Source organism: Protopterus annectens, chromosome 8.part0 (genome assembly GCF_019279795.1).
Source record: "Protopterus annectens isolate FY-2018-M chromosome 8.part0, PAN1.0, whole genome shotgun sequence".
In the NCBI taxonomy this organism is placed as follows: domain Eukaryota; kingdom Metazoa; phylum Chordata; order Ceratodontiformes; family Protopteridae; genus Protopterus; species Protopterus annectens.
This window is the reverse complement of record NC_056741.1, coordinates 335030207-335055794: the sequence shown is the minus strand read 5'-3', so window position 1 is coordinate 335055794 and position 25588 is coordinate 335030207. Positions and strand designations below refer to the sequence as shown.

The 25588-nt window shown below is 41.6% G+C and overlaps 2 protein-coding genes across 8 annotated transcripts in view; one reads left to right on the top strand and one right to left on the bottom strand.

The window, feature by feature from the left end:
- Positions 1-25588, bottom strand: part of LRRC71 (leucine rich repeat containing 71) — a 2015367-nt gene that overhangs the window by 1255865 nt on the left and 733914 nt on the right. The window contains exon 1 of one of the 4 annotated variants that reach the window (XM_044079833.1): positions 6855-6952. The exons of the other annotated variants lie outside the window; for them this stretch is intronic. The gene's annotated coding sequence lies outside the window, so the exon portion shown is untranslated. Of the gene's footprint in view, positions 1-6854; positions 6953-25588 lie in introns of those variants that run through there. 4 annotated transcript variants of the gene reach the window in all.
- Positions 7284-25588, top strand: part of LOC122808792 (non-structural maintenance of chromosomes element 3 homolog) — a 131979-nt gene continuing 113674 nt past the window's right edge. The window contains exon 1 of one of the 4 annotated variants that reach the window (XM_044079836.1): positions 7284-7622. Coding sequence is in view for 1 of the 4 variants with exons in the window: in XM_044079835.1 (XP_043935770.1) it covers positions 7667-7772 (106 nt within the window). In the remaining 3 variants the exon portion in view is untranslated. The other 3 variants (XM_044079835.1, XM_044079838.1, XM_044079837.1) reach the window with 3 other exon arrangements.

Genomic DNA, 25588 nt, shown 5'->3' with positions numbered 1-25588 from the left:
CATTTAAATAAATCTGCCAGTATAGTTCATGTTTTTCGAGTAATAATGGCCAAGGGTCCCCCCTTTCATTTACATGTAGTTTCTCAATAATGAAGAATTTAAATGCAAATATCTGGCCTGGTTTAAATGATCATCTTTCTATTAGTTGCCTTTTAAAATTAGTTGAGTGATCCTGCTAATGGACTAGCGGACAGTCCTACTGCTACATAAATGTATGTTCATGGTAAATCTGATTTACTAATTCTCCAAGAGACATTCAAGCTTTAATATATTATAATGGCTTAAATATATCCACTTACACATTTTTACATTTTATATTTTTGATTATATCCTAGAACATATTGGACATTAATAGTGTACATTATATATTATGTTTACTTAATCTGGTTTATGAAAGTATGCTTACTATAATGTTAAGAACCTCTATTGGTTAAAACCAGAGTTAGCACCTTAAGGTTTAAATGATAGGTTCTGTTTTGCGGAACACTGATAGGTAGTAAAGTGGTTTCATATTCTTACCAAACCAAAATGAGTGGTGTAGGCAAGAGAGCCAGTGACAGATTATAAATTTCTAGTATGTTCCATGAAATGCTGATTGGATAAACAATGACTGGTCCAAAACTGACTTCCTGATGTTACTGCATTCAAACGACTGGTGCTACTTGTAGAACTAGTGACTTGTTGTAAAGAGATTTCCTAGTACATTTTTAAAAACGATGATTGGATTAAATGAAAAGCCTGTCAGTCAAGTGCTTTTAACTTTTTTATTTAAATTTAATGTTTTATATTGTACTTATTTTGATGAAGTTTTACAACTGAATAAAACAAAAGTGCTAAACTTATTAATATACCATTGGTCGGTGTCGTTTACAACAACAATAAGTGAGCTACGAGCCGTAGTTGGAGTCTCTGTGGATGGGTAGTTATAAAGGCCACGGTGGTCGTTAGCCTAGTATATAACTATGAACTTATGAATCTACTGTCAAGCCAGGCATGGCAAGGCTTACCAGACAGTAGCTAGAAATTTCAATTTTGTATTCAAAACTTAAGATCGCAACCCTAGAGCATATATATATATATATATATATATATATATATATATTTTTTTTTTTTTTTTTAAGCAAACGAGTATTTGTAGTGCCATTGGTTGAGCTCTGCATCGGTACTGGCAGCTGCACTGTATCCCCCCATGACTTCCAAGTTATTCTTCTCTCCTCCCCTACCATAGTGTTTAAATTAGGCTGCATGTAAACTTATTTTAACTCCCCCTCCCCATTTTGTTAGTTACACTCCTGCCTTGTTAAATGTCTATCTAGTAGAGTATCTCCCTAGTCTAAATTCTCCTGATTTCTGCCTGCTTCTTTTGACTTTTGCATTTCTCCTAATTTCTGCCTGTTCCTTTTGACTGTAGGACTCGCTCATATTTTACTTACCTATCCTCCTGTTCCCAGGTCTCTGATTGCTTTTGTAGACTTTTTTATTGCTTTGTCTGGATACTGTGCCCTTCTTCTTTCCTGCCTTCCATCTATGTTCTTTACCCTTTAATAATTTCCAGTTTATCTACTTCCTGTGCTTCCCAACACCTGTTATTCTTTCCCTAGCCTGATCTCCTTCTCTACCCTATCCTGCTGTGCTATTATACCTTCCTATACCTAAGATTTTCTCCCTCTGCATTAAATCCATACTCTTCTGCCTCTCTGTATCCAGACTCACCTCCATAGCTCACTTGTTTTCTTAGGGAATCTTGTCACTTCTTGTAGTCACTCACTGTGGGTGTCAATCCGCTCCGTTCGCTCTCGCTACGCTTGGACTCACTACTCTCACCTCCCACTCCCATTCCCACCCACCCCCCATATCATTTATTTTATACCTAACCACTTGTCACCTCTTCCCCTTCCAGTTCCTCCCCAACACTGCACCTCACTTCTTGCCTCTATCAGAAAATCCCTCCCACCTCCCTCTCTCCTATTACAACTCCAATCAGATACACCTACAAATATCACCCTTGTATACATCCCACCTTTTCTTAAACTAATTAACATGTACTGCACACATCCAACCAAACTACTAAAAGCATCTATCTACACACTAATAGTCTTCAACCTACTCCTTCTTTCCAATCTGTCCTCCTACCACACGCAACTTGATAACCATACTCCATCCCCATGGCAAACAGAATCCACAGCTAATCTCATTAAACTAAAAAACTTTCCTATATCACCATCCAACCTTACCACACCCCAACCTTTCCTTTACTCATGCAAAAAAAACAACCATAAAAACTAACCCTCTCTCTTCACAAAAACAAACTAAAATAATTCACAAATTTACCAAACTCTATCTAAACCTACTCCAAAAACTCACTTGCAGTAGAGATGTCCACCCCAATCCAGGACCCAAAACACTTGTCAACCCTAACTCAAATCAGCTAAATCCTCTATACCACAGACCATCCTCATCTCTCTGCTTCCTAAACATTAATGCTAGAAGCATATTTAAGAAAATCCAGGACCTACATGCCCTATTGGCACTAATCAAATCAGATATTGTTGTGTTAACTGAAACAAGGCTCAAACCAAAACATCATGACAATGAGATTACCACTCCTGGCTACAATATTATCCGCAAAGACAGAGTAGAGAAAAAGGGAGGTGGTGTTGCAATAATATTCCAAAACCACCTCACCATAGAACAACTAGATTACAACACCCAAGATGTCAAAGATGTGGAACTAATCCTTGCCAAATTAAAAATAAACTCCAATAAACACATAGTTATTGCAGGTGGCTACATCCCACCAGGCAATAATATCACACAAATGGAAAACCTGCTTAACTGGATGTCCAACTCCATTCCACATAAAACCATATTATTAGGAGACTTTAATACTGACTGGCTCAACTGCTCCAGTCATAATCCCACTGCCTTTATAAACCTCCACAGGTTTACCCAAACTATAACCACCCCCACTAGAATTGACAAAACATCCAATCACCAGTGCATCTTGGACTGGATCCTGGTATCTGACCCCAATCTTACATAGCAATCTGGCTGTCTTCCAGATACCCTAAGTGACCACCATCCTACCTACCTAATTAGGAACAAATCCCAAACCATCAGCCAACCTATCCTCAGAGTAGTTCGTAACAAAAACACCTTCATACCTACTAACTTCATCAATGCACTAAAACACTGCAACTGGACACCTCTAAAGCAATTATCTCTAGACAAAGCAGTTGAGTACTTCAACACAACCTTTCTAAAAATCCTGGACCAATATGCACCCTCCCGAACCATTAGAATAAAAACTAATTATGCCCCATGGCTAACAAATCCCATTAAAACTATAATGAAAGAAAGGGACAACACCTGGTCTCAATATAAAAAAAACCACTACCTTAAGACAAAATTACCTACAGCTCCGGAACAAAGCCAAAAATCATATCAAACTAGACAAATCTAACTACTGTCAAAACCTACAAGAAAAATATGCTCATAACCCCAAAAAATTCTGGAACATAATAAATTGTATACTGCACCCAGGAAAGTCCACTACACCAATCCCTGTGCTACCAAATAATAGTGAAAACATACCCATACAATTTAATAGATTCTTCACTGAAACAGTCCAGACCCTTGCCAATGCCCAAAATAATAGTACTACCCACACCACACCAATAACTACCACAAGCCACCCCAATGCACAAAACAATACCCCCCGTTTTCAACTTCACCCAGTGTCCACCAAGGCAATTTCTAAACTCCTTAAGAAACTTAAACCAACCACTCTAGCAGCTGATAAGCTACCAGCAGACTTCGTTCAAATATCAACTGAAGCTATAGCCTATCCAGTCTCCATTATCATTAATAGATCTCTGTCAGAATGCAAAGTACCAGCCTCTTGGAAAACCTCCCATATCATCCCACTGCACAAAGGAGGTAACTCCTTAGAACTTACCAACTATCGCCCTATAGCTATCTTACCACCATTATCAAAAATATTAGAAAGAGAAGTTCATACTCAACGTATGCAATTCCTCCAGAATAACAACCTACAATTCATATCCCAGCATGGCTTTAGACCTTCCCACAGCACCACAACAACATTATTATCATTTACCAACATAGTTAACCACCGGAGAAACAAGTGTCTATTTACTTCTTCCATATTCTTAGACTTATCAAAAGCCTTTGACATGGTTAACCACAGCATGCTTCTTGCAACTCTATCTACCCTAAATATAAGTCCCTCCTCTGTATCATGGTTTAACAGCTATTTGTCAGATCGACAGCAAGCTGTCCTATGGCAAGACCAATTGTCCCCCCTGCTACCAGTAACTACAGGAGTCCCTCAAGGGTCTATCCTCGGCCCTCTGTTGTTTTCCCTATTTACTACCAGATATATTCATCCTTGTCAACTCCCTCAGTAGTATAATATGCTGATGACACAACCCTTATATGTGCCGCCCCCACCCTAAGTGAACTACAAACCCTAACCTTAAACACCTTCACCCTAGCCGAAACCTGGTTCACTAACATCAAACTTCTGCTTAACCCCCCCAAAAAAACAAACTAATTCTCTTTGGCCCAGGTAGATCTTTTCCCCTGAGCAACAACTTCATCATCAACTACAAAGAAAACATTCAAATTAGTCCAACCACACATTCCAAACTGCTAGGCATAGAGATAGACAATAACCTGAAATTCGACATCCACATAGCACAAACCATCAAGTTAATAAAAAGCTAGGCCTCCTCTACAGGAACAAACAGTTTATGACTAAACATACCAAAGTCACCATCGGTAGGACTCATCTCCTATTCACCCTCCTCTACGCCTCTGCCATCTTGATTAATCTACGCCACACCAAACTGAATAAAATGGAATCTTGCTATAATAAGATTGCCAAGTTTGCATCTGATACTTCTTACAGGTCCCACCATTGTCTATCCCTAAAACAGCTTAACTGGCTTCAGTTGCCTCATATACTCATGCTCAATCAACTCTCTACAGCTCACAAGCTCTACTATCTCCCAGAGTTAACCCTAGCACTTCAGCATTTAATACAGCCCCACATTCCCACTAGAGCCCTACATTCTAACAGCCAGAACCTAATAACTGTCATCCAACATAAAAAGAACGCTGGTAAATCACTCTTTGCCAGCACCATTGCCAAAACCTGGAACATACTACCAATCCATATAACTTCTAGCACCTCCTTCAATCATTTCAAGAAACTCCTTAAAACCCACTAGTTAACGAACTGGCTATGCTCATGTTACACTCCAGGTTAAATCTAACTGTGTCACATGTTCAGATAAGTATCAACAGATTTGCCCTAAAAAGCTTGTAAACCCAGATACTGGAAAAAAAAAACTTTATTTTTTTTAAGTTTTTGACTATGTACATCAATGTTTTTACTATGTACCTCAATGACTGTCTACTGTACTAACTAAAACTGTTAACTTCTAACCTTTTATGTATTAAAATCAATTGTATGTTCTATATTTTCTTCTCTCATGTACTGCATTCTATTGTACTGTGGAGCTTTTCTCCCGGGGCCTCCGCTGAAAATGGACCTGTATCCAGTCAGACTTTCCCAGTAAACAAATGTAAATAAATAAATATATATATATAAATATATATATATATATATATATATATATATATATATATTTTTTTTTTTTTTTTTAATGAGTAATATTTAAGAAAGCTGGACCATGTCACCTTCTCAAGTTAAATAAAAAATAGTGCAACTGCTCTGAAAGGCCATTTTAAGTCTAGTTAATAACTTGAGGTCTGAATCAAATCCCGTACCTTGTGTTTTATGAGGTAAAGACCTTAAACATATACTAAACCCAACTCATCAGATAGTGAGAAAGGATAAGAATCAAACCCTGTACTCTATGAGGTAAAGACCTTAAACATATACTAAACCCAACTCATCAGATAGTGAGAAAGGATAAGAATCAAACCCTCTATTATATGTCTGTGAGATAAACACCTTAACCATTATGCCAACCCTAACCCCAAGTTATTGGCTCGCTGCTTTGTACAGTCATGGCAATAACATTTAGAGAAATATTACATACATGTAACTTATATTCTCCACCATATTTTTATAATGGGGGCTAGTGCGACATTAACCCCCAACCTTAAGGATTAAGTGATGTTAAGGGTGTGCACCATTGCCCTTAAAAACTGCTATGGAAAATACAGCTGCAGATTTGCAGAAAAATCTAGTACATAAACGCAGATTGCATTTGTAAAACACAATGTGCACTGTCCATCATCAAAAAATGCACACCTTTCCAAATGTTACCCATTAAACACTTAAGAAGTGAAAGTATTATTCTGTGCTGCTGTCCCTATAATCATAAAAAGTCGTTTTTAAGCTGAGCCCGGGCAGCAAGCATTTGTTTAAGTTACTGATTTTCTCAGGAAAAATATCTAACCGAGTACACACAGACACAGCACGAGTTGACTACTACACCTTGCCGTCTTAACCCTAAATGTATGTCACGTATATAAGTATATACTTATAAGTACCTATTAAAACAACTGACTTCCACTGGCCCTGGGTTAAAAGCATTGCTCAAAAGACTACCATTCCAGTGATGGAATCATGTTTCACTTTCAATAGGAGAGAATCCTTTTAAAGAGTGCAACACTAAACTTCTTAGATACAGCTGATTAACAGCTCAGACGTACTGATAAACGACGAGCTGTGTAAATAAACCTCTAATGATGAAACGCTTCAAATAAAATACATAACATTTGATGAGGTTACAGGATTGTTACAAAGGTTATCTAAGAAAACATAAAGCTTTTTCCCGTCCTCCCAGCCCATGTACCTGCTTTTTTTCTCAGCCGGATAAGAAAACTTCTACATTTAGCACTTATGTGTTTGTTTCCATAGAAATAACCTGACCATTTTCAGAACATAAAAATTGCGCACACTCTGGACACAAAACTCACTGCAGGCTGTAATATTCATTTTACTGCTTACAGTGCATGCATACGTAAGAGCACCTTCTTACAAAAAGCCAATTGGTTTAAGGAAAGGCGTGGTTTTGTGTGTTTGTTGACATATTTTCCTTAGTCGGCACTCGGCAATACCTCTCAACTGTACAGATTTTCGGGTCATATTTTTTTTAGCCTGTTCCTCATAGAATTTGTGGTTTTCTGGCAAATCACGGGGATGATCTGAGGATTAGTCACCAAATAATAACATACAGTTGAATTTCAGACTTCAAATACTTCCCACCCATCCGCTCCCCCCCTCAACTGTACAGATTTTCGGTTCATATTTTTTAGCCTGTTCCTCATAGAATTTGTGGTTTTCTGGCAAATCACTGGGTTGATCTGAGGATTAAAGTAACCAAATAATGACATTTGACATACAGTTGAATTTCAGCCAAAACAGTGAAGGTGTTTACACAGAATTCTTAGCTTGACTCTCCATGACAGGTCTGACTTTCTAAACGTTTCTCCACAATCGTGAGTAAAGAAAGATACGCGTCAAAATGTACTTCACAAAGTATGAAAACCCAAAATAAATGGGCCGTCTTTTCTTCCGTCATGGAAGAGCGGGAAGCTAAGGCATTAGTCATTGGACATTGGTAAGTGACGCAATTAGTTATGTACGGAAACGATTGTAGTTATAATGTTGTATTCGTTTGCGCATTGTAGTTATTTCTTTGGCACGTGTGTATGTGTCTTATGTCATAAGAAATCGTCCAAGCAAGTTGCGTTATCCACAGAGGAATGGGGTAATGTACAAAACGGGTTTATGGTAAAAATTGCTGTTCATAAAATAATATGTAAACTTGTGAGTTTACAGTGCTTTTCCAGAAATTTTAAACCGCACAATGAAGAAAAAGTGCTCAAAGTTCCCGAATGCATTAGTGTAATAAGTTGTGCACAAATGGTGGTTTCGCGGTATTGATACGTCCGAACTTCCTGTTTGGTTTGGAGCCACTTAGCTTAAAGGAAAGCTCCAGGTTCGAGCACAATTTAAATGCGAGTGTTCTCTTCTTGTAAACACATTCCAGCCATCTGCAGTTAACAGAAGGAGTGGGTTCTGATTTACAAGGGGTTATACTGACTAGCAGACTAGTACTCCTAGTGGATAAAGTTGTAGTTTACATAAGTTGGTTATATAAACTAAGCTGAATTTTATATGTTTATATTTAATTTTCAATTTACACAGTATCTTTGGAATATTTGAGTGTTATACCTTAAAGACCCGATCACATGTATTTTATGTTGGGGAGAATCATTTAAAAGGAGCATTTGATGTGTGCATTTCATTTTCTGAAAGCCTGATGCACACATGAAAAGCTATATTGTGCATTACACAAACTTAAATAAATGTTGGTATCTACCTTCATCAGCAGTGCCTAGTTTTGGATCCGTTTTGCAGCTAGTGTTTCGCTGGTATCCTTAGATCCAGGTAGAGCTTGAATTGTGACGGGGATGAGCTTTGTTTTATGTGGCTGTTGAGCTTGTTCCCAGAACAGTGGTATCCTTTGCAAGATAAACCTGTCCCTTCAAACCATTCTGTTGTTGTAGAAGAGGTTTAGATTCTTAGACTGCGTATTTCTGATGCCATTTGATGTGCAGTAAATCTGTCCATTTTGGATCAGATGATGCCTTGCATGTCAGACACAGGTCCCCTCTTATCAATCTGTAGAAATAGTGTTGTGACATAATACACTTGTGCAGTCACAGAGACGTAGTTCAAGGACGTGGTCAAATTGAAGGTGTGAAAACTAAATCTATTTTCATTAAAGATAAATACATTTCCAGATTGGTTAGCTAGCATGATTCCCTGGAGATACTTCAGGTACAATTAACTGTTGTTAGCATACCTATTCAAATCAGTGCCAGCTGTTGGACCCTCTCCATGAATCAGGGCATCCATTCTGCCTATTTACCTCTACACTAGTCTATCAAGATACATCTGAGCATTATGGTTTTGGGTAATTTTAACTACATGTCCATTGACTGGGGAAATTACTCATGCACAAACTCACTTGCCCAAAGGTTCCTCTACTTAACTCCAGTGCCTGGACCAGCTAGTTGACACCCCCACAAGGGGTGTCAATATCCTGGATCTGGTGCTTACCAATATGGGGGGACCACTGGTACCTCCACTGTGAGGTCTTCCCTGGTGAGATCTGACAACAAATCAGTCTCATTCGAAGTAACTGTCACACCTGTCTCTTCTCTCCCCACACACACACACCAACTAAACTAAATTTCTCCAAAATAGATTATAACCGCTTACATGTTGGTATAAATAAATTCACTGCACCTCCCCCTCAGATGGAACTGGCAACTATGCCGAATTCTACACAAATGCTTTATACAAACACCTGAACAACTGCATTGACTCAGCCGTTCCTGACAGGACCAAAACAAGCTCCTCAAGGTAGAGAGAGAACCTGTCTGGTGGACAACTACCATTAACAAGCTTTACAATGAGATGAAGAAATTGCTTTATAAGAGCAAGAGGGAGCGAGCCTTAAACTGGAAACCCTCCCTCCTCAGCTTAATCAAGCAATTAAGACTTCTTGTGAAGTCCTCCAAAGCTAATTGCGAATCTAAATTAGCTTCCTCATCCAAGGGCAACCAAGGTGTTCTTTAGTTACATGCATAACCTGAAAAGAAAGGCCAAGATTTGTACTGAACTGGTAGTTAATGATACCACAGATTCCAAACTTGTGGATGTTGCTTACCTGTTGTGAAAACTTTACTCCCCCTGTTCCTGCCACACATACCCCAAGACATCCCTACCACCTGTCCTCTACCTTGTATCTCTAAAGTCAAAGACAGCATTCATGGGACCTGGTAACATCCCAGACTGCATCATACATGGGCTCAAACAAGCTTTAGCACCACCATTGAGTACTTTTTTCAGTCGTAGTCTAAGCACTGGCTTCGTCCCAGCTGAATGGAAGAAGGCCACTGTTATCCCCTTGCACAAAGGTGGTGCTTCTACTTACCCTGGCAACTGCAGATCTTTTAGCCTGACTAGCCTTATCTGCAAGGCCATGGAGAGAATCGTCATGGACCTTGTCAACAAAGATGTAATGTCCAAACACTTGACCCTACTCCATTTAGATTTGGCAAAGAGAGATCATGCATGTTAAACCTGGTAGACTTCTTTGAGACAGTCACGGCCCTTGATAAGGGGAAATCTGCGCATACAGCTTACCCAGGCTTGGCCAAGGCTTTTGATGCTATCCCCCACTCAAGCATAATTGATGAACTCACCCAGCTAGGCATCAATCCCTTGTATCATTAGATGGGTCAGTAACTGGGTCACTGGTAAAACCCATATAGTCAAAATAGGGCAATCCATGTCCAACAGCAGACCAGTAACTAGTGGTGTTCCACAGGGATCAGTCCTGGGACCTGTACTGTTTGGAAGCTATTTCTCAGAAGTGCAAGCTAAAACGAAAGGTTTGTGATTGATAAAGTTTGCTGATGACTGTAAACTGGGAGCTGTTATAGAATCTCCAAACAATGTCAACATCCTACAAGAGAGTCTTAAACAAATGATTGGTGCCAAAGTCATGACCTTAAACTCAACATAAAAAATGTAATATCCCTTTTGGTGAGAGTGATGTTCCTGCTAACTGCCACCTCAATAACAATACCCTAAGTACGCACTCAGTGGTGAGAGACCTGGGCACACAGGTTAACACCAATCTTACCTTTGATCACCATGTCTCTACAGTGGTAAGAAGGGCATTCTCTATTGCTCAACTCATAAGTAAGAGCATTGCCTTCAGAAAAAAAGAAGTTACAACCTCCCTATACTCTTACCTAATCAGGCCAATAATTCAGTACAATGCCCCTTTTGGTGTGTACCTTTCCAAGCACCTGCAGCAATTGGAGAAACCACAAAGATTCCTCAGAAGGAAAATTTAAGGGCTTCAGCATCTGTCCTTTGTGGATTGTCTGAAATCAATGTTACTTTATTGTTTCATACAGATTACTCTGAGGCGATCTCAGCCTTGCATATAAGGCAGTATTTGACCCTGCTTTACTGGAAATGATGCATATTCATAATTCAAATGGTACATGGGTTACTCACTTTAAGGGCCTTAACCTCGAATGTGACGTTAATAGAACCTGCTGGAGGGATAGTGTTGTCTCCCAGAGGTTACCACACCTTTAGAAAAGACTCCCACTTCATGTCAAGCCGAGCACCTCATTGGCCCTCTTCAAACGCAGTCTGAACGATTAGATGGGTAATCATAAATTCATCCCAGGGGTTCCACCTATGTCTCTCTTGGACAGGGGCAATATATGCTGATTGTGGAAATAAGGGTAAAACTTGGCAAGGCTTGTAAGAGCTCTAGGGTCATTAGACTAGTAACATCCTATGACAGACTTAGACATAGGACATATCTTTTTAGATCTCTGGGCATTCCAGTTGTTGCATGTGTCTGGACAGAAACATGCCAAAGGGGGCATTATACTCTATGACTAGCAATATGAGGGCTGAGTAAAGGGGGACAATAACATTCCCAGATCTAAACACAATCCTTTCCTTAATTTATGCAATATATAAAAAAGAAGTTTCAACCTCCCTATACTCTTCCCTCATCAGGCCAATAATTCAGTACAATGCCCCTTTTTGTGTGTGTGTTGGGCATATGTTGGTCAAATGTTAGGTCACTGTCCACACAAGTTCCTAAATCCCAAACAATTGGGTCAGCTTCTAGGGATGTATTGTAAATGTGATAATTCACTGGGGTAGATGACTTCCCAAAGGATACGATAATGCTTTTTTTTTGGCATTTAGTTTCGCTCCATGATTTTAGCACCAGTTATTTGTGACACACCCTCTTCCAGGATTTCCAAGTCTTTTGAGGATTCAATAACCGCTCCTAACTTCCACTTCATCGGCTAACTTAGGTAGCCATAGCTTTTTGGTATTTGCTTTTACTTCAGAGAAGTAGATGCCAAACAGAAGGGGTCTCGGCACAGAACCCTGAGGGACTCCACTGGAGACTTGCCTTTTTGTGGAGGTAACTTCTTTATTTTAATTTTCTCTTCTGTTTGTGAGTCTGTTTGCAATCCATCACGTGACATAAGGTTTTATACCCATTTTATTTAGCTTTTCTACTATGCCTACGTGGGGGATTGTGCTAAAAACTTTGGCTTTGGACAGGTTAAGATATGTTGTGTGCGCCATTTACTGCCACCCATTGCTTTCCTGGCTTTTTATAAAAGTCAACTAAGTTGAGTAAATGTGACCTGCCCTTGATGAATCCAAACTGAGATGGATCTTGTAGGAGGTTCCTTGTGTCCTTATTGATTTTGTTCTATGATAATTCTTTCCATGGGGGTAGCCACAGTGGTGCAGCAGTTAGCGTTGCCGCCTCACAGCAAGAGGTTCTCTGGTTTGATCCTTGGCTGGGGTGCCTTCTGTGCGGAGTCTGCATGTCCTCCCTGTGGTCACGTGGGTTTCCTCCGGGAGCTCCAGTTTCCTCCCACATCCCAAAGACATATGCTGTAGGTGGATTGGACACAAATTGGCCCTAGGTCTAAGTGTGTGCCTTCTGTGGAAGGTTGGGCGCCGGGCTGGCACCTCAACACCATAAAACTCCACTGCCAGTCATGAGCAGACAGGTGATCTGCTGTGGCGACCCCTAACCGGGAAAAGCCAAAAGAAGAAGAAGCTAATTCTTTCCATGACTTGGCATATGAGGCTAGTCAGATCTGTAATTGTCTGTATCTGTGGAAGGACCCCCTTCCCTTATGCAGGGGAATGGATGTAGCTGTTCTCCATTCGCTTGGTACAAAACCTGTATAGGGGGTGAGGTTGAACAGTGTTAGAGGGTGGCTAAACTGTGCTTCATGCTATTTAAAATGCATCTAGGATTAGGGTCAGGACTCATGAATGTACTGTTTTTAGCTTTTGATGGCAGCATACTCTCACCTGGGTAAGTCCCAATCAAAACAAATTCAGTCCACTCTTTTAAAGGGTCTTCTGAACAGCTGTATGATTTAATTTATTCTGGAAAAGCAAACAGAAGTCCTACCTCTGTCTCCCATGGAGCATTTGTCCTGCAGCATTTATTCTTTATCCTAAACATTTTTTTCTGAAAGGATTTTTCTGGCCTGTATAAGAGGTTTTAGAAACAAATTCTGCCTACATTTGTAATTGTCCAGAGCTACCAGACCTCCATCTTTGGTGAAATTACTTTTTCCCAGGATACACTGGCACTGACACATACAAACAAAGCTTCTCATCCAATAACTACAACTCTTCAATCTTTTAACTATCCAGCTCCCTCTTCTTTCTCACCACACTTTCATTTAAGCTACACTTGTGTAAAGAAACTAATTTGTTATGTTGGCCCTGATTCTATATCCCAAAGTAATTGCAGAATCAAGAAATTTCTAAACCGCAAAATAAGATAATACACGAGATTACTACAGACTCATATCATCTAAGTGTTCATTTGATTACAAGTGTCATGGCATTTTAATACATTTTGTGACAGTCTTGAAGCAGAGCAGCAGTCATCTTATGTATGTTAGTTCTGTAGCCCTTACCAGATGTTCCTGCAGTTCTTCCATCAATCATACAATATTACTTTTAAGTAATGGAAAAATATCTGCTGCTTTGCTCCTACTGTAGGCTGTAACTTGCTGTTCATCTCTAGAAGGAAGCTGTTCTAATGTGGAATCACTGCTCTTTGCTTTTTTAATCCAGTTCTGTCATACCTCCTCTGATTCCATTGTCCAAGTTCTTTCAGGGAAAAAAATTCAACTTTGCTAGCTAGATCAATTTAAACTTTATGCCATTAGGCATGTACCTTGATTGCAGTGAGAGAAGAGTTGTTATCTGTCATCAAGTTCCTGTAGAGAAACCCATGTCCAATAAAACTCTGGAGTTTCTACACAACAGCCTAATCCCCAATTTCTATAGCCGAGTTAATATTCTCTCCCAGAGCAGAAAAGTGGGAAACCTCACTAACATTTGTCTCAGTTGTTTAATAGCTGCAAGAATAGGAATCCTTAGACCATTATCTGCCTTCTCTATGAGAATCTCTGCCTTGAGGATTTGTGACCATGTTGCTATTATAACTTTAAGAAACTCAGTCTTTTCCTTCCAGAATGTCGCTGAACTGCAAATTCTTTTTCTGGAAATGATTTTCTTGACCTTATAGTTGTAACCTGCAACAAATCCATTTTTGCTTCTGCGGCTGCAACCATAACTTTAAGATTCTCATCATTGAGCTTTTGTAGTGCATCTGAATGATCGTTTCATTTTCCTTTATGCAGATGTCTAGCCTAGAGTTCATTTTTTGCATCCCTGTATATGTAGTAAAGAGTCTGACACCCCCTATTTGGCACTGAGACACTATATGTGAAATGGAGAGAGGCTTTAATTTTTTCTATAGTATCTTAACCCATAGAGTTGGAGAGGATTTTATGACACTATCGAAGTGCCTTTTCCCCAGTCCATAAGATCATAGGAGATTACTAGGCTAATGGCTGTGGAGCCTTTACAAGCCTAGCCAAGAGTTTATCCCCAAAAAAGAAACCTCAATCGGCACCTGTCACCTCTGTCGATGAGGGACACAGGTAGAACCCCTGGGACAACTTTGTTTACCCATCCACTCATCAGGGTTGCACTTGAAGAGGGTCAGCGACGTACTTTGTTTGACGTGTATGGCGAGTCTATTCCAGAGACTGGGCAGCCTCTGGAGTTTTGTTAATGTCACATATTAGATTTGAGCCTTTCAATCGAGTACTATGTGAGGAGTTAGACTTCCAGATATAGAGCATGTCTAGTAGAGCAGGGTCTGAGATTGCCTTGTACGGAGACACATATCACCTCTGAGCAATCTGTACGATACGTAGAGTGATAGTGATTCCTTATCCACATAGGACAGGTGTTTGAGGCCATGGATTCTCTTTGTGAGGTATTTCTGTGGCCTTTCCAGTTGGTGTAGGTGTTTGGAGAGGTACATACCAAACAGGGCATTGTACTCAATTATTGGCCTAATAAGGGAAGAGTACAGAGAGGTAATAACCTCCTTTTTTTCTGGATGCAATCCCTTCACTTATGAGGTGAACCAAGTAAGTCTTTTCTGACCACTGCCGCTACATGTTGGTGAAAAGATTGTTGTTGTGTGCTTAGGGGATTGCCTTTAATGTGGTAATTAGATTAGTAGGGGCTGTGTTTTTGCCGAATGGTATGATACACTTTTTTGCGTTTAACTTAAGGTCATGACTTTGGCACCAGTCATTTCTTGCTGTGAGAGCCTCTTGAAATAGAACATAATTCGGGGAGTCAATAATGGCACCCAACTTACAGTTGTCCACAAACTTGGTCAGCCACAGGGCTTTTGTCTTTGCTTGGACCTCTGAGAAGTAGATGCCAAACAATAGGGGTCCCAGGACAGATCCCTGGGGGGCACCACTAGTGACAGGTCTGCTGTCGGAGATGGTGGCACCTGTTTTCACCTTGTGGGTCCTATCAGTGAGCCAGTTGGCCACTCCCCTGATGAGATGGTGATTTTATGCCAAGTTGTGTTAGTTTTTCGATGATGTCCGAGTGGTGGATTGTGTCAAAGGCTTTGGCCTAGTCAAAGTAAGCTGCAAGTACTGACTTTCCCTCATCCAGTGCCTTGGTTGACGGTCTCAAAAAAGTCAACCAGGTTCAACAGGCAAGATCTGCCCTTGATGAATCCGAACTGGGAGGGATCAAGTGCTTCGCGATTGCCTATGTCCTTGTTTATGAGGTCCATAATAATAATAATAATTATACGCTCCATGGCCTTGTAGATCAGACTTGTCAAGCTCATCATAACAAATCACTGGTGCCAGAAACATGGCCTCAAGCTGAATACAAACAAATGCATCACCATCCCCTTTGGGAAGAGTCGTCCCCACAAATTATCACATTAATAATAATGTCCTAAGTACACAGACAGTCGTGAGGGATTTGGACACCCAGATTGATAGCAACCTGACTTTTGACCACCATGTTACTTCCATTGTACAGAAAGCCTTCTGCATGGCCCACCTCATAAGTAAGGGCAGAAAGCCTTCTACATGGCCTACCTCATAAATAAGGGTATCTCATCCATGGACAAAGGAGGTCATAACATCTCTGTATTCTTCCCTTATAAGACCCATTATTGAGTACATGCCCAATTCGGCATGTACCTCGCAAAGCACATGCAGCAGCTGGAGATACCACAGAGGTTCCTCACCAGGAGAATCCAGGGCCTCAAAAATCTACCATACACAGGCTAAAAGCCCTATCTCTCTACTCTGTTTCATACAAACTCCTCAGAGGTGACCTCTTTCTGGCATACAAGGCTATCTCGGACCCTGCTTTGATGGGACTGCTGCATATCCGCAAGTCAAGCTCCACTCGAATAACCCACACACATGGCCTCAACCACCTGGTCTGTAACATCAATAGGACTTATTGCCGGGACGGATTTGTGTCCCAGAGACTCCCCCATCTGTGGAATAGACTCCCTCTCCACATCAAGCAGAGTACCTCTTTACCCCTTTTTTAAGTGCAATCTGGATAACTGGATGGGAAATAGAAAATACATCCCTGAGATTCCACCTGTGTTCCTGCTAGACGGGGGCATTGGGTGCTGATTTATCTATACATGGGCTAAACTCTTGGCAAGGCTTATAAGGGCCTCCGGGCCAATAGCCTAGTAACTTCCTATGATCCTATAATGGGGCAATAGTTTCCAGGGTAAGTGGTACAGTTAGGAACAAACCTGGGCTTTGCCATGGCGGTTCCTAACATAACTGAGAAAGGCTTTGTGGTTAGCCTTTGTTTTGGAGGCTAGTTTTAATTCATAATTGGCTTTGGAGGTTTTCACTAGTGATCTAATTTGCTTGTTTTTTCACTTGGGGAATTTGTGTCCTTTTACCCTTGGACAACAGTTTCTTCCTTTTGTTGTAAAGCCTGTTAATAGAGGATGTCCACCACATAGGTGTGCGTTTCCTTGAGGAGCCTATTTTAGTTCTGTTGGATATGGCTAAGTCCATGCAGTTTTACAGGTGCTTGTATATTGCACTGGCATACTGTTCAGCACATTTGTCTGCATTCTGTGAGGGGGCGGTGGTATGAAGCTACTGATAGCCTCCTTTAGACGGTTGTAGTCAGTTTTTGAGAAGTTTTTAGCCTGGTTACGGCTGGGGGGTAGACAGACCGATGGTCTGATTTCACCAGGGAAGAACTTACTATGGGAGTGGTGCAGCAGTCTCCCATGTTTGTGAGAACCAAGTTTAGAATGGTATCTCCCTTTGTGGGGGATGAGACAAGCTGGTTTAGTGCATTAGAACTGATGAAGTCAAGCAATCGTTGGGTGAGTGCATTAGAGCTGAAATAGTTCACCCAGCTTATGGTGGGATAGTTTAAAGTCCCCAAGGATCAGGGTGTTGGGGGGTACCTTGATGGACTCGAGTAGGTCCAGGTAGGAAGAGTGAGTGTCCTAAGTCATGGAGGGGGGTCTATAGCTGGCTATAACTTGAATGGCTGTCTTGCCAATTGTCAGTTGCACCTGGAGAAGTTCTAGTGCATCATGCTGGCAAACCAGTCTGGCGGTATGCTTGTCTTTAATGAAAGTAGAAACTCCACCACCTTTAGTCTATCCTACCTCATTTTGGGGTCTGAATGTGTGGAATGAGGTATAGCCTGGTAAGGCATGGGTCCTCTCTGCTGCCTTGAACCAAGTTTCCATGACTGCACAGATCAGCATCTTCCAGTGCTAGGAGAGCCTCCAGTGAGTGCATTTTCAGGTTAAGGTTCCTGACGTTAAGCAGCATGACCTTCAATTTGCTTTTTTGACAAATCTTTTATGTTGGAAGATTTGTCTGTGGGACATTGCCTAAAAAAGGCACAATGGGGGAGGCAAGAACCTTGGCCAGAATCCTGAATCCCAGAGTTAACAAGTGGAGGCCATCTCTGGCAAAGCATTGAGGCCTGTCAACCATGTCATCCCAGGCAGGCATATGCTGGATCCCCTTGAAATGACACCAGAAACTAAGCCAATTGTTGAAGTCAATTATTTTTTGTGGGATTGTGATATATAATTCTTGTTGAAGGTAGGATGCTGCTTAGGGTTAGGGTCATACCTGCCTGGGACACATACTCTGACAGCTCAGTCGTCTCTCTGTCTCTCCATATAGTCTAGGGCGATGCATCTCGAGTCATTCACACCAACATGAACAATGACAGTCGTACTTGTTTTGTACCTGTAAGTGCATGCATGATGTGGCGGATTCTGGCACCTGACAGACAACTAATCGTGATCTTCTCCTTCTTGAGCCTGGTGAGGGGACGTTGGTGCGTCTCATAACGGAGTCGCCAAGGACTAGTATGTTTGGTTTAATGTTTGCTTTATGGGCTGTATGAGTTTGTTATACCTTATGGGCTGTGTTTGTGAGACACTGGTATGTTGTCTGCTGTCTGTGATGTGTTTAGTGTTGTGTGTAGAATGTCTGTGTGTGTTTTGGAGGTCTCTGCTGTTTAGGTACGTTTTTATAGAGGACTTCTGTATAGGTGTGTTTGTGCTGTGCTTGGCTGTGTGATGTGGGTGGTGTGATGTTTGTGCTGGCAATCTCCTCTTTGTCAGGGGTACTGACTGAGGCACAAGAGAGCATGGATTCCAGTTTACTGTTATAGATGCATTTCTCACAGATAGGAGAATATGGTTGTCAGTGAACATGAGGCAGTTGCTACACTGTCTCAGTATGCCCATGTTGACCAGGCTGGCAGGAGAAACTGATGGGAATTATCCAGACATAGTGTTCTGAAACTTGGATGGACTTTGGGGGAAGGGGGTTGATAAGGGTTTGTCCACATGAGTGTAACCACAAAAACCTTCTTAAATGTAAAATAACTGGCCTGAAGTCCAAGTGCTAAAACCAAAACTAAGAGGGTTAGAATAACAGGCAAATTTAATCAGACTACTAACAAGCAGTAATAAATACAGCAGAATAAAACCACTTCAACACTTAAGAGCATGCAGGAAGAAGACAATTACAGTAAAAGCAGCTGAATAAAGTGTAACTTTTTTTTGTTTTGTGGAGAGGGAAGGAACAAAAGGTAATTCCTAGATTAAGAAACTAAGGGGGTTGGCCTTCCCAAATGCTCTCTCTGCACACAATAGAATGAGCTGATGAGATGGGACTGGGAGGAATGTCCAAAATCAAAGCAGCAAGGGCGTAGTTCTACCCAAATGATCACCCTGTACTCAGGCAATTCCAAAGCCACAAAATTTAAGAATACACCAACAGGGTGGGAAAAACAAAATGCAGACACCGAGAAAAGCAATCTCGGGCAAATAAATAAACACAGTACAGTTTTGTTGACTATCACTGATAACAGATTAAGTACAAAAATTATACTTATACGCTTGCTGTATCCAGATAACTATCAGATCAGTCACACTAGGCCACAAAGAGCAGCTAATAAACTGATACTGTTTCACAGAAAAGTACAGTCTTTATGGTTGTTAAGAACTTTGTGAGGTACTGGACATCAGGCCCCGCAAGTTTTGATGAGCTGAAAGTCCTCTGCAAATTTAGTGTTTTGTTAACAGATGTTAAACTGCAGTAATTCTTGCCATTTTTTAGGCAGTTAAAAACTCCATGTAATAGGAAGAATTATGGTCTGGTTGCTCTGATCATAGCTGGATAGTGATGTGTTCTCAAAACTTGTATTGATTAACTCCCGCCTCCAGGACAAGACACCTGATTGATTACAATCTTATGCTGTCATTTTCATTCATTCCTCAACTGTTGGGCTTGGATCCAATCCTCGGATCCAACTGAAACGCTTCTTCCAGCTCGTGGAACACTGAAACTCTCAAGCTCCTCCCTTTACCCATAATGCCCTAGTCACCTAACATACCTCAGATCTCGTTTGCTGCCATAATGTTTGGATCTAGTCACTGTAAACTCTCACATTATTGTGATTCCTCTTCGTGAGTTATTAATATTTTTTGTTTAGTTCTAGTTCTATTCCTTCTACCTTTTTTATAATCATATTTTTTTCTTTTCTTTAATACTTTACATAACTTTTACTAGTTTTTCCTGTTATGTACTTATTCTAAATTATCATAGTTGGCATTTCTATCCCTTTTAATCTTTTTCTTTTGGCTGCTCATGTTAGGGGTCACCATAGGGAATCATCTGTTTCCATTTCTTCCTGTCCTCTGCATCTTGCTCTGTCACACCAACCACCTCCATGTCCTCTCTCCACATCCATAAACTTTATCTTAGGCCTTCCTCTTTTCCTCTAACCTGGCAGCTCCATCCTTAGCATTTTTCTCCTAGTATACTCAGCATCCCTTCTCAGCACATGTCCAAACCAATGCATTCTTGCCTCTCTGGCTTTGTCTCCAAACTGTCCAACCTGAGCTGACTCTCTAATATACTTATTTCTAATACTGTCCATCCTCGTCACACCCATTGCAAATGTTAACATCTTTAACTCTGCCAGCTCCAGCTCTGACTCCTGTCTTTTCGTCAGTGCCACTGTCTCCAACCCCTATAACATAGCTGGTCTCACTATCATCTTGTTAGACCTTCCATTTCATTCTTACTGGTACCAGTCTGTCGCAAATCACTCCTGACATTATTTTCCACCCTGCCTGCACTCTCTTCTTCACCTCTCTTCCACACTCCCCATTACTCTGAACTATTGATTCCAAGTATTTGCCTTTGCCAACTCTACTCCTTGCATCCTCACCATTCCTCTGTCCTCACTCTCATTCATACACCCACACACACACATTCTTAGTCCTGCTGACCTTCATTCCTCTTCTCTCTAGAGCATATCTCCACCTTTCCAGGATCTCCTCAATCTATTCCCTACTCTCACTACAAATCATAATGTCCTCCGCAAACATCATAGTCCACGGGGACTTCGGCCTGATCTCATCTGTCAACCGGTCCATCACCATTGCAAATAAGAAAGGGGTCAGAGCTGATCCATGAAGTAATTCCACCTCCTCCTTGAACACATCCATCAGTCCTCGTCCATATCCTGTACCACTTTTGCATACTTCTCTGCCACTCCTGACTTCCTCATGTAATACTACAACCCCTCTCTAGGCACCCTATCATATGCTTTCTGTAAGTCCACAAAGACCCAATGCAACTCCTTCTGGCCTTGGTATATTTCTCCATCAACACACTCAGAGCAAACATTGCATCTGTGTGTATCCGGCATGAAACCATAGTGCTTCTTACTAATCGCCTCCCTTCTTAATTAAGCTTCCACTACTCTTTCCCATAGCTTCATGCTGTGACTGATCAGTTTTATCCCTCTGTAGTTACTACAGCTCTGCACATCACCCTTTTTCTTAAAAATCGGTACCAGTGCACATCTCCAGTCCTCAAGTATCCTCTCTCTCCAAAATTTTGTTAAACATTCTGGTTAAAAATTTCACTGCCACCTCTGCCAAACACCTCCATGCTTCCACAGGTATGTCATCTGGACCAACAGCCTTTCTATTCTTCATCCTCTTCATAGCTGTCCTTTGCTGATCCGTTGCACTTCCTGATTCACTATCCCCACATCATCCAACCTCTCTCTGTCTCCTTCTCTTCATTCATTAGCCCCTCAAAGTACTCTTTCCATCTGCTGAACATACACTCCTTGCTCATGAGTACGTTTCCCTCTTTATCCTTTATCACCCTAACCTGCTGCACATCTTTCCTAGCTCAGTCCCTCTGTCTTGCCAATCTGTACAGGTCCTTTTCTCCCTCCTTAGTATCCAACCTTTCATACAACTCACCATAAGCCTCCTCTTTAAGTCTTCACCACCTCTGTCTTCACCATACACCTCATCACCTTGTATTCCTGTCTACTTTCTTCATCACTCTGACAATCCCACTTCATCAACCTCTTCTGTATACTCTCCTGTACTTCCTCATTCCACCACCGGGTCTCATTGTCCTCCTTCCTCTGCCCAAGAGATAGAAAAGGGATTTCTATCCTTTTTAATATTTCTCCAAATTTCCATAGTTGGTATTTTTATCTTTTTTTCCCCCCTAAACTTCTAAACTATTTTCTAATTCTTTTTTTCATTATGTCAGAAACCTTCAGGTTTTAAAGTTTGACACAGCATCCTGTCAAGCTTCCCCCCTCCCCCCACGGGCTTTTGAAAATAAGACGCCAAATCCACCAAATCCAAGACCTTCTTCCTCAGACCTATGTACCAGCACGTCTTGTACTGCAACTCTTGGGCTCCATGGCAGCTGTCATTACATTAGTACCACTGGCGAGACTGCACATGAGAATCCTGCAGTGGCTCCTTTCCGCACAGTGGTCGTTGCTAACTTAGCCGCATGATACGCCTTACAAACCGTTGCAAGGAAGAAATGCTATGGTGGATGAAGCCACAAACGAATCTTTGGTTTCGACCTTTCTGTCTTCCCCAGCCGACGGCCATGGTGACAATGGACGCTTCACTGTTGGGGGGGGGGGCATTTCCAGGGAAAGACTGTCCAAGGCACCTGGTCCCCCATGGAGGCCAACTTGCACATAAATGTCCTGGAACTGAGGGCAGTTCTCTTAGCGTTGCAAGCTTTCCATGCATCCCTTCCCTCAGGGACCATTGCAGTTCAGTCAGACAACATGTCAGTCATCTGGTATATCGACAAGCAAGGCGGAACCAGGTCTTACCCCCTGTGTCGGGAAGCCATGTGGATTTGGCAGTGGGCGATAGTTTCAAACCACTTTCTTATAGCAACGCACATTCCTGGGAGTTACAACTTTATTGTGGACAATCTGAGCAGGAACATCCTGATGCCTCACAAGTGGTCCCTCAACCCTGTAACAGCAGATCAGATCATACAGCGCTGGGGCAAGCCTTGCTGCCGCCTGTTTGCTTACCCTCTAAACTACAAAATCAGAAGCTATTTTGCCCTGATCCCCTCTCAGGGGGAACCACCAAGGGACGCTCTAATGCACGATTGGCCTCCAGGTCTCCTGTATGCCTTTTTCCCTCATCACAAAATTTCTCCAGAAAGCTCTGAGGTTGAGAAGCAAAGCGATGTTCATTGCCCCCTACCGGCCACGTCAAGTCTGGTTCCCTTTTCTATGGCCTCATCTGATTCACAGCCTGTGGATCCTGGATCATTCCCAGGACCTGTTATTTCATCCTCTGGGACTGATTCATTCGAACCTGCACAGTCTCAAGCCCACAGCTTGGTTCCTCCACTTCCAGTGATTGCCAGGCTGCGTGACATCCCATCTCCTATTCATGAAATTCTTCTGGCCTCACACAAACCTTCCACTAGAAAAGTTTATTCTAGTAAATGGACTAGGTTCTCTATTTGGGTCAAAAAACAGAACTTAGACCTTTCTCTATGCCTATTCAAAAGATCCTACAATACCCGACTACCCTTTTACATGCAGGAGCCTCTGCTTCAGCGATCACTGTACACTTAGCAGCCATCGCCAGTTTTTCATAATGGTCTTGATAGTTCTTCAGTTATGTCACACCACCTATGCAAGACTTTTTTTGAAGGGAGTATTACATGTTAAACCGCCAATCAAGCCTCTTAGAACCCTGGGACTTGACTCTGGTGCTTCAGTCTCTCACAGGTTCTCCCTTTGAGCCTTTTGATTCATGTGATTTGAAATTTTTGTCATGGAAAGCCATACTTCTAGTAGCACTTACCTCAGTGAGAAGAGCATCTGAGCTGCAGGCCCTGAGTGTCCAGAGTCTTTACTTGATCTTCCACACGGATAGGGTGTCCCTTCGTACTGACCCTTCTTTCTTGCTCAGGGTCATGTCTGGCTTTTCCATTAGCCAATCTATTGACCTTCCGGTTTTCTTCCCTCAGAATTCTAATAGAGGGGAATACCTTTTGCACGCCCTTGATGTGCATTGGCAGTTTTGTTGTTATTTGGACAGGACTAAATCTGTCAGGAAAACAGCTCAATTGTTTGTGGCCTTTGCAGGACCCATATTGGGTAAACCTGTTTCTAAAGTGACTATCCTCTTGGCTTAGAAACGTCATTGCCTTTATCTACCAACCGAATAAGCTATCCTTACCATCCAGAATAAAGGCTCATTCTACCAGATCTATGGCTACTTCTGTAGCTTTTCATTCCAGAGCCTCTATGGATGATATATATGCAGCAGCCACTTGGGCAAGACCTCATACCTTTAGATCTCATTACAAATTAGATGTGACCTCCAGGGGATGAGCATCCTTTTGGTTCTATGGTGCTCAGGAATATCTTCCTTGGGGCCACCCAGGACTCAAGTAGCTGGGGACTCTGTCCTAGCTGTAGTGACAGAACAAAGATTTGCAACATCCAGATAAAGAAGTTATATCTTACCATAACCTTCCATCTGTGTTGTAGATCTTTGTTCGTTCATTACTTCCCGCCCTCCTTCCCCCTACCTGGACTCCTGGTGCACTTTAGGAACTCTTGGTTAGGGTATTTTCTCAGACAGAGCCTCCTACTATTTTTTCTATTAAAACATCTTTTATCTAGGGTGGGCAAACTCGATCTGGAGTAACTAGGAGAAGGGGCATTATGGGTAGGTCTTAGCTGAGAGTTTTTGGCTTGCATGAGCTGGGAAGCGGCCGTATCTATTCCAAGGACGGAACAGAGGTCCTAGCTGTAATGAATGAACAAAGATCTGCAACACAGATGGAATATTATGGTAAAACATGGAACAGAGGTCCTAGCTGTAATGAATGAACAAAGATCTGCAACACAGATGGAATGTTATGGTAAAACATAAGTTTTTTTCCCCATCCCTTATGTTCCTCCCAATTGGAGGGAAGTAGCAGCTATGGAAGTAAACACGCTGCTAGAAAAAAAAATCCTCAAAGAGGACCCCATCCCGACCAACAAGAGTCTGGAACTTATTCAGGATTCTTTTTTAGTGCCAAAGAAAACCAGGGACTGGAGAACAAGTTTGGATCTCTGTGAACTAAATTGATCCGTTCAGTACACAAAGTTCTGGATGGTCATGGTTCAGTCTATTCTGCCTTTTCTGCAAAAGGATGTCTGGATGTGCTTGATCTGTCACATAAAAATGAACAGACAATCCAGGAGATATCTATGCTTCCGGTTGGGAGCCAGTCTTTACCTATTCAATTGTGAGTTCTACTCTTTGGTTTCACCATAGCCCCCAGGGTGTTCACCAAATTTATGACTGTGGTAGCAACTCATTTTGACACTACAGGGGTTGCAAGTGTTATCATATTTGCATGACTGGCTCATAACCTCTCTGACCAGGCATCACCTAATTCAAGTTCGAGGCTAAATACTCCAGTTGTGCTCTCATCTGGGAATTTCTGTCAGTTGCAACAAATCTCGCCTCGAGCCAGCTCAGCTATTTGATCAGTGCTTTATTCAATATGGTCACTCGGACAGCTTCTCTCCCTCCCTCTCTCCAGGGTTCAAACAATTCAGTTCTGGGTCAAAAAGGTCATTCAGAAGCCTTCTCTTTCAGCTCGCCTGATCCTCAAAGCATTGGGATCCATGTCGGTGGCAGTCATTGTAGTAGTACCCCTGGCAAGATATCATACGAGTATT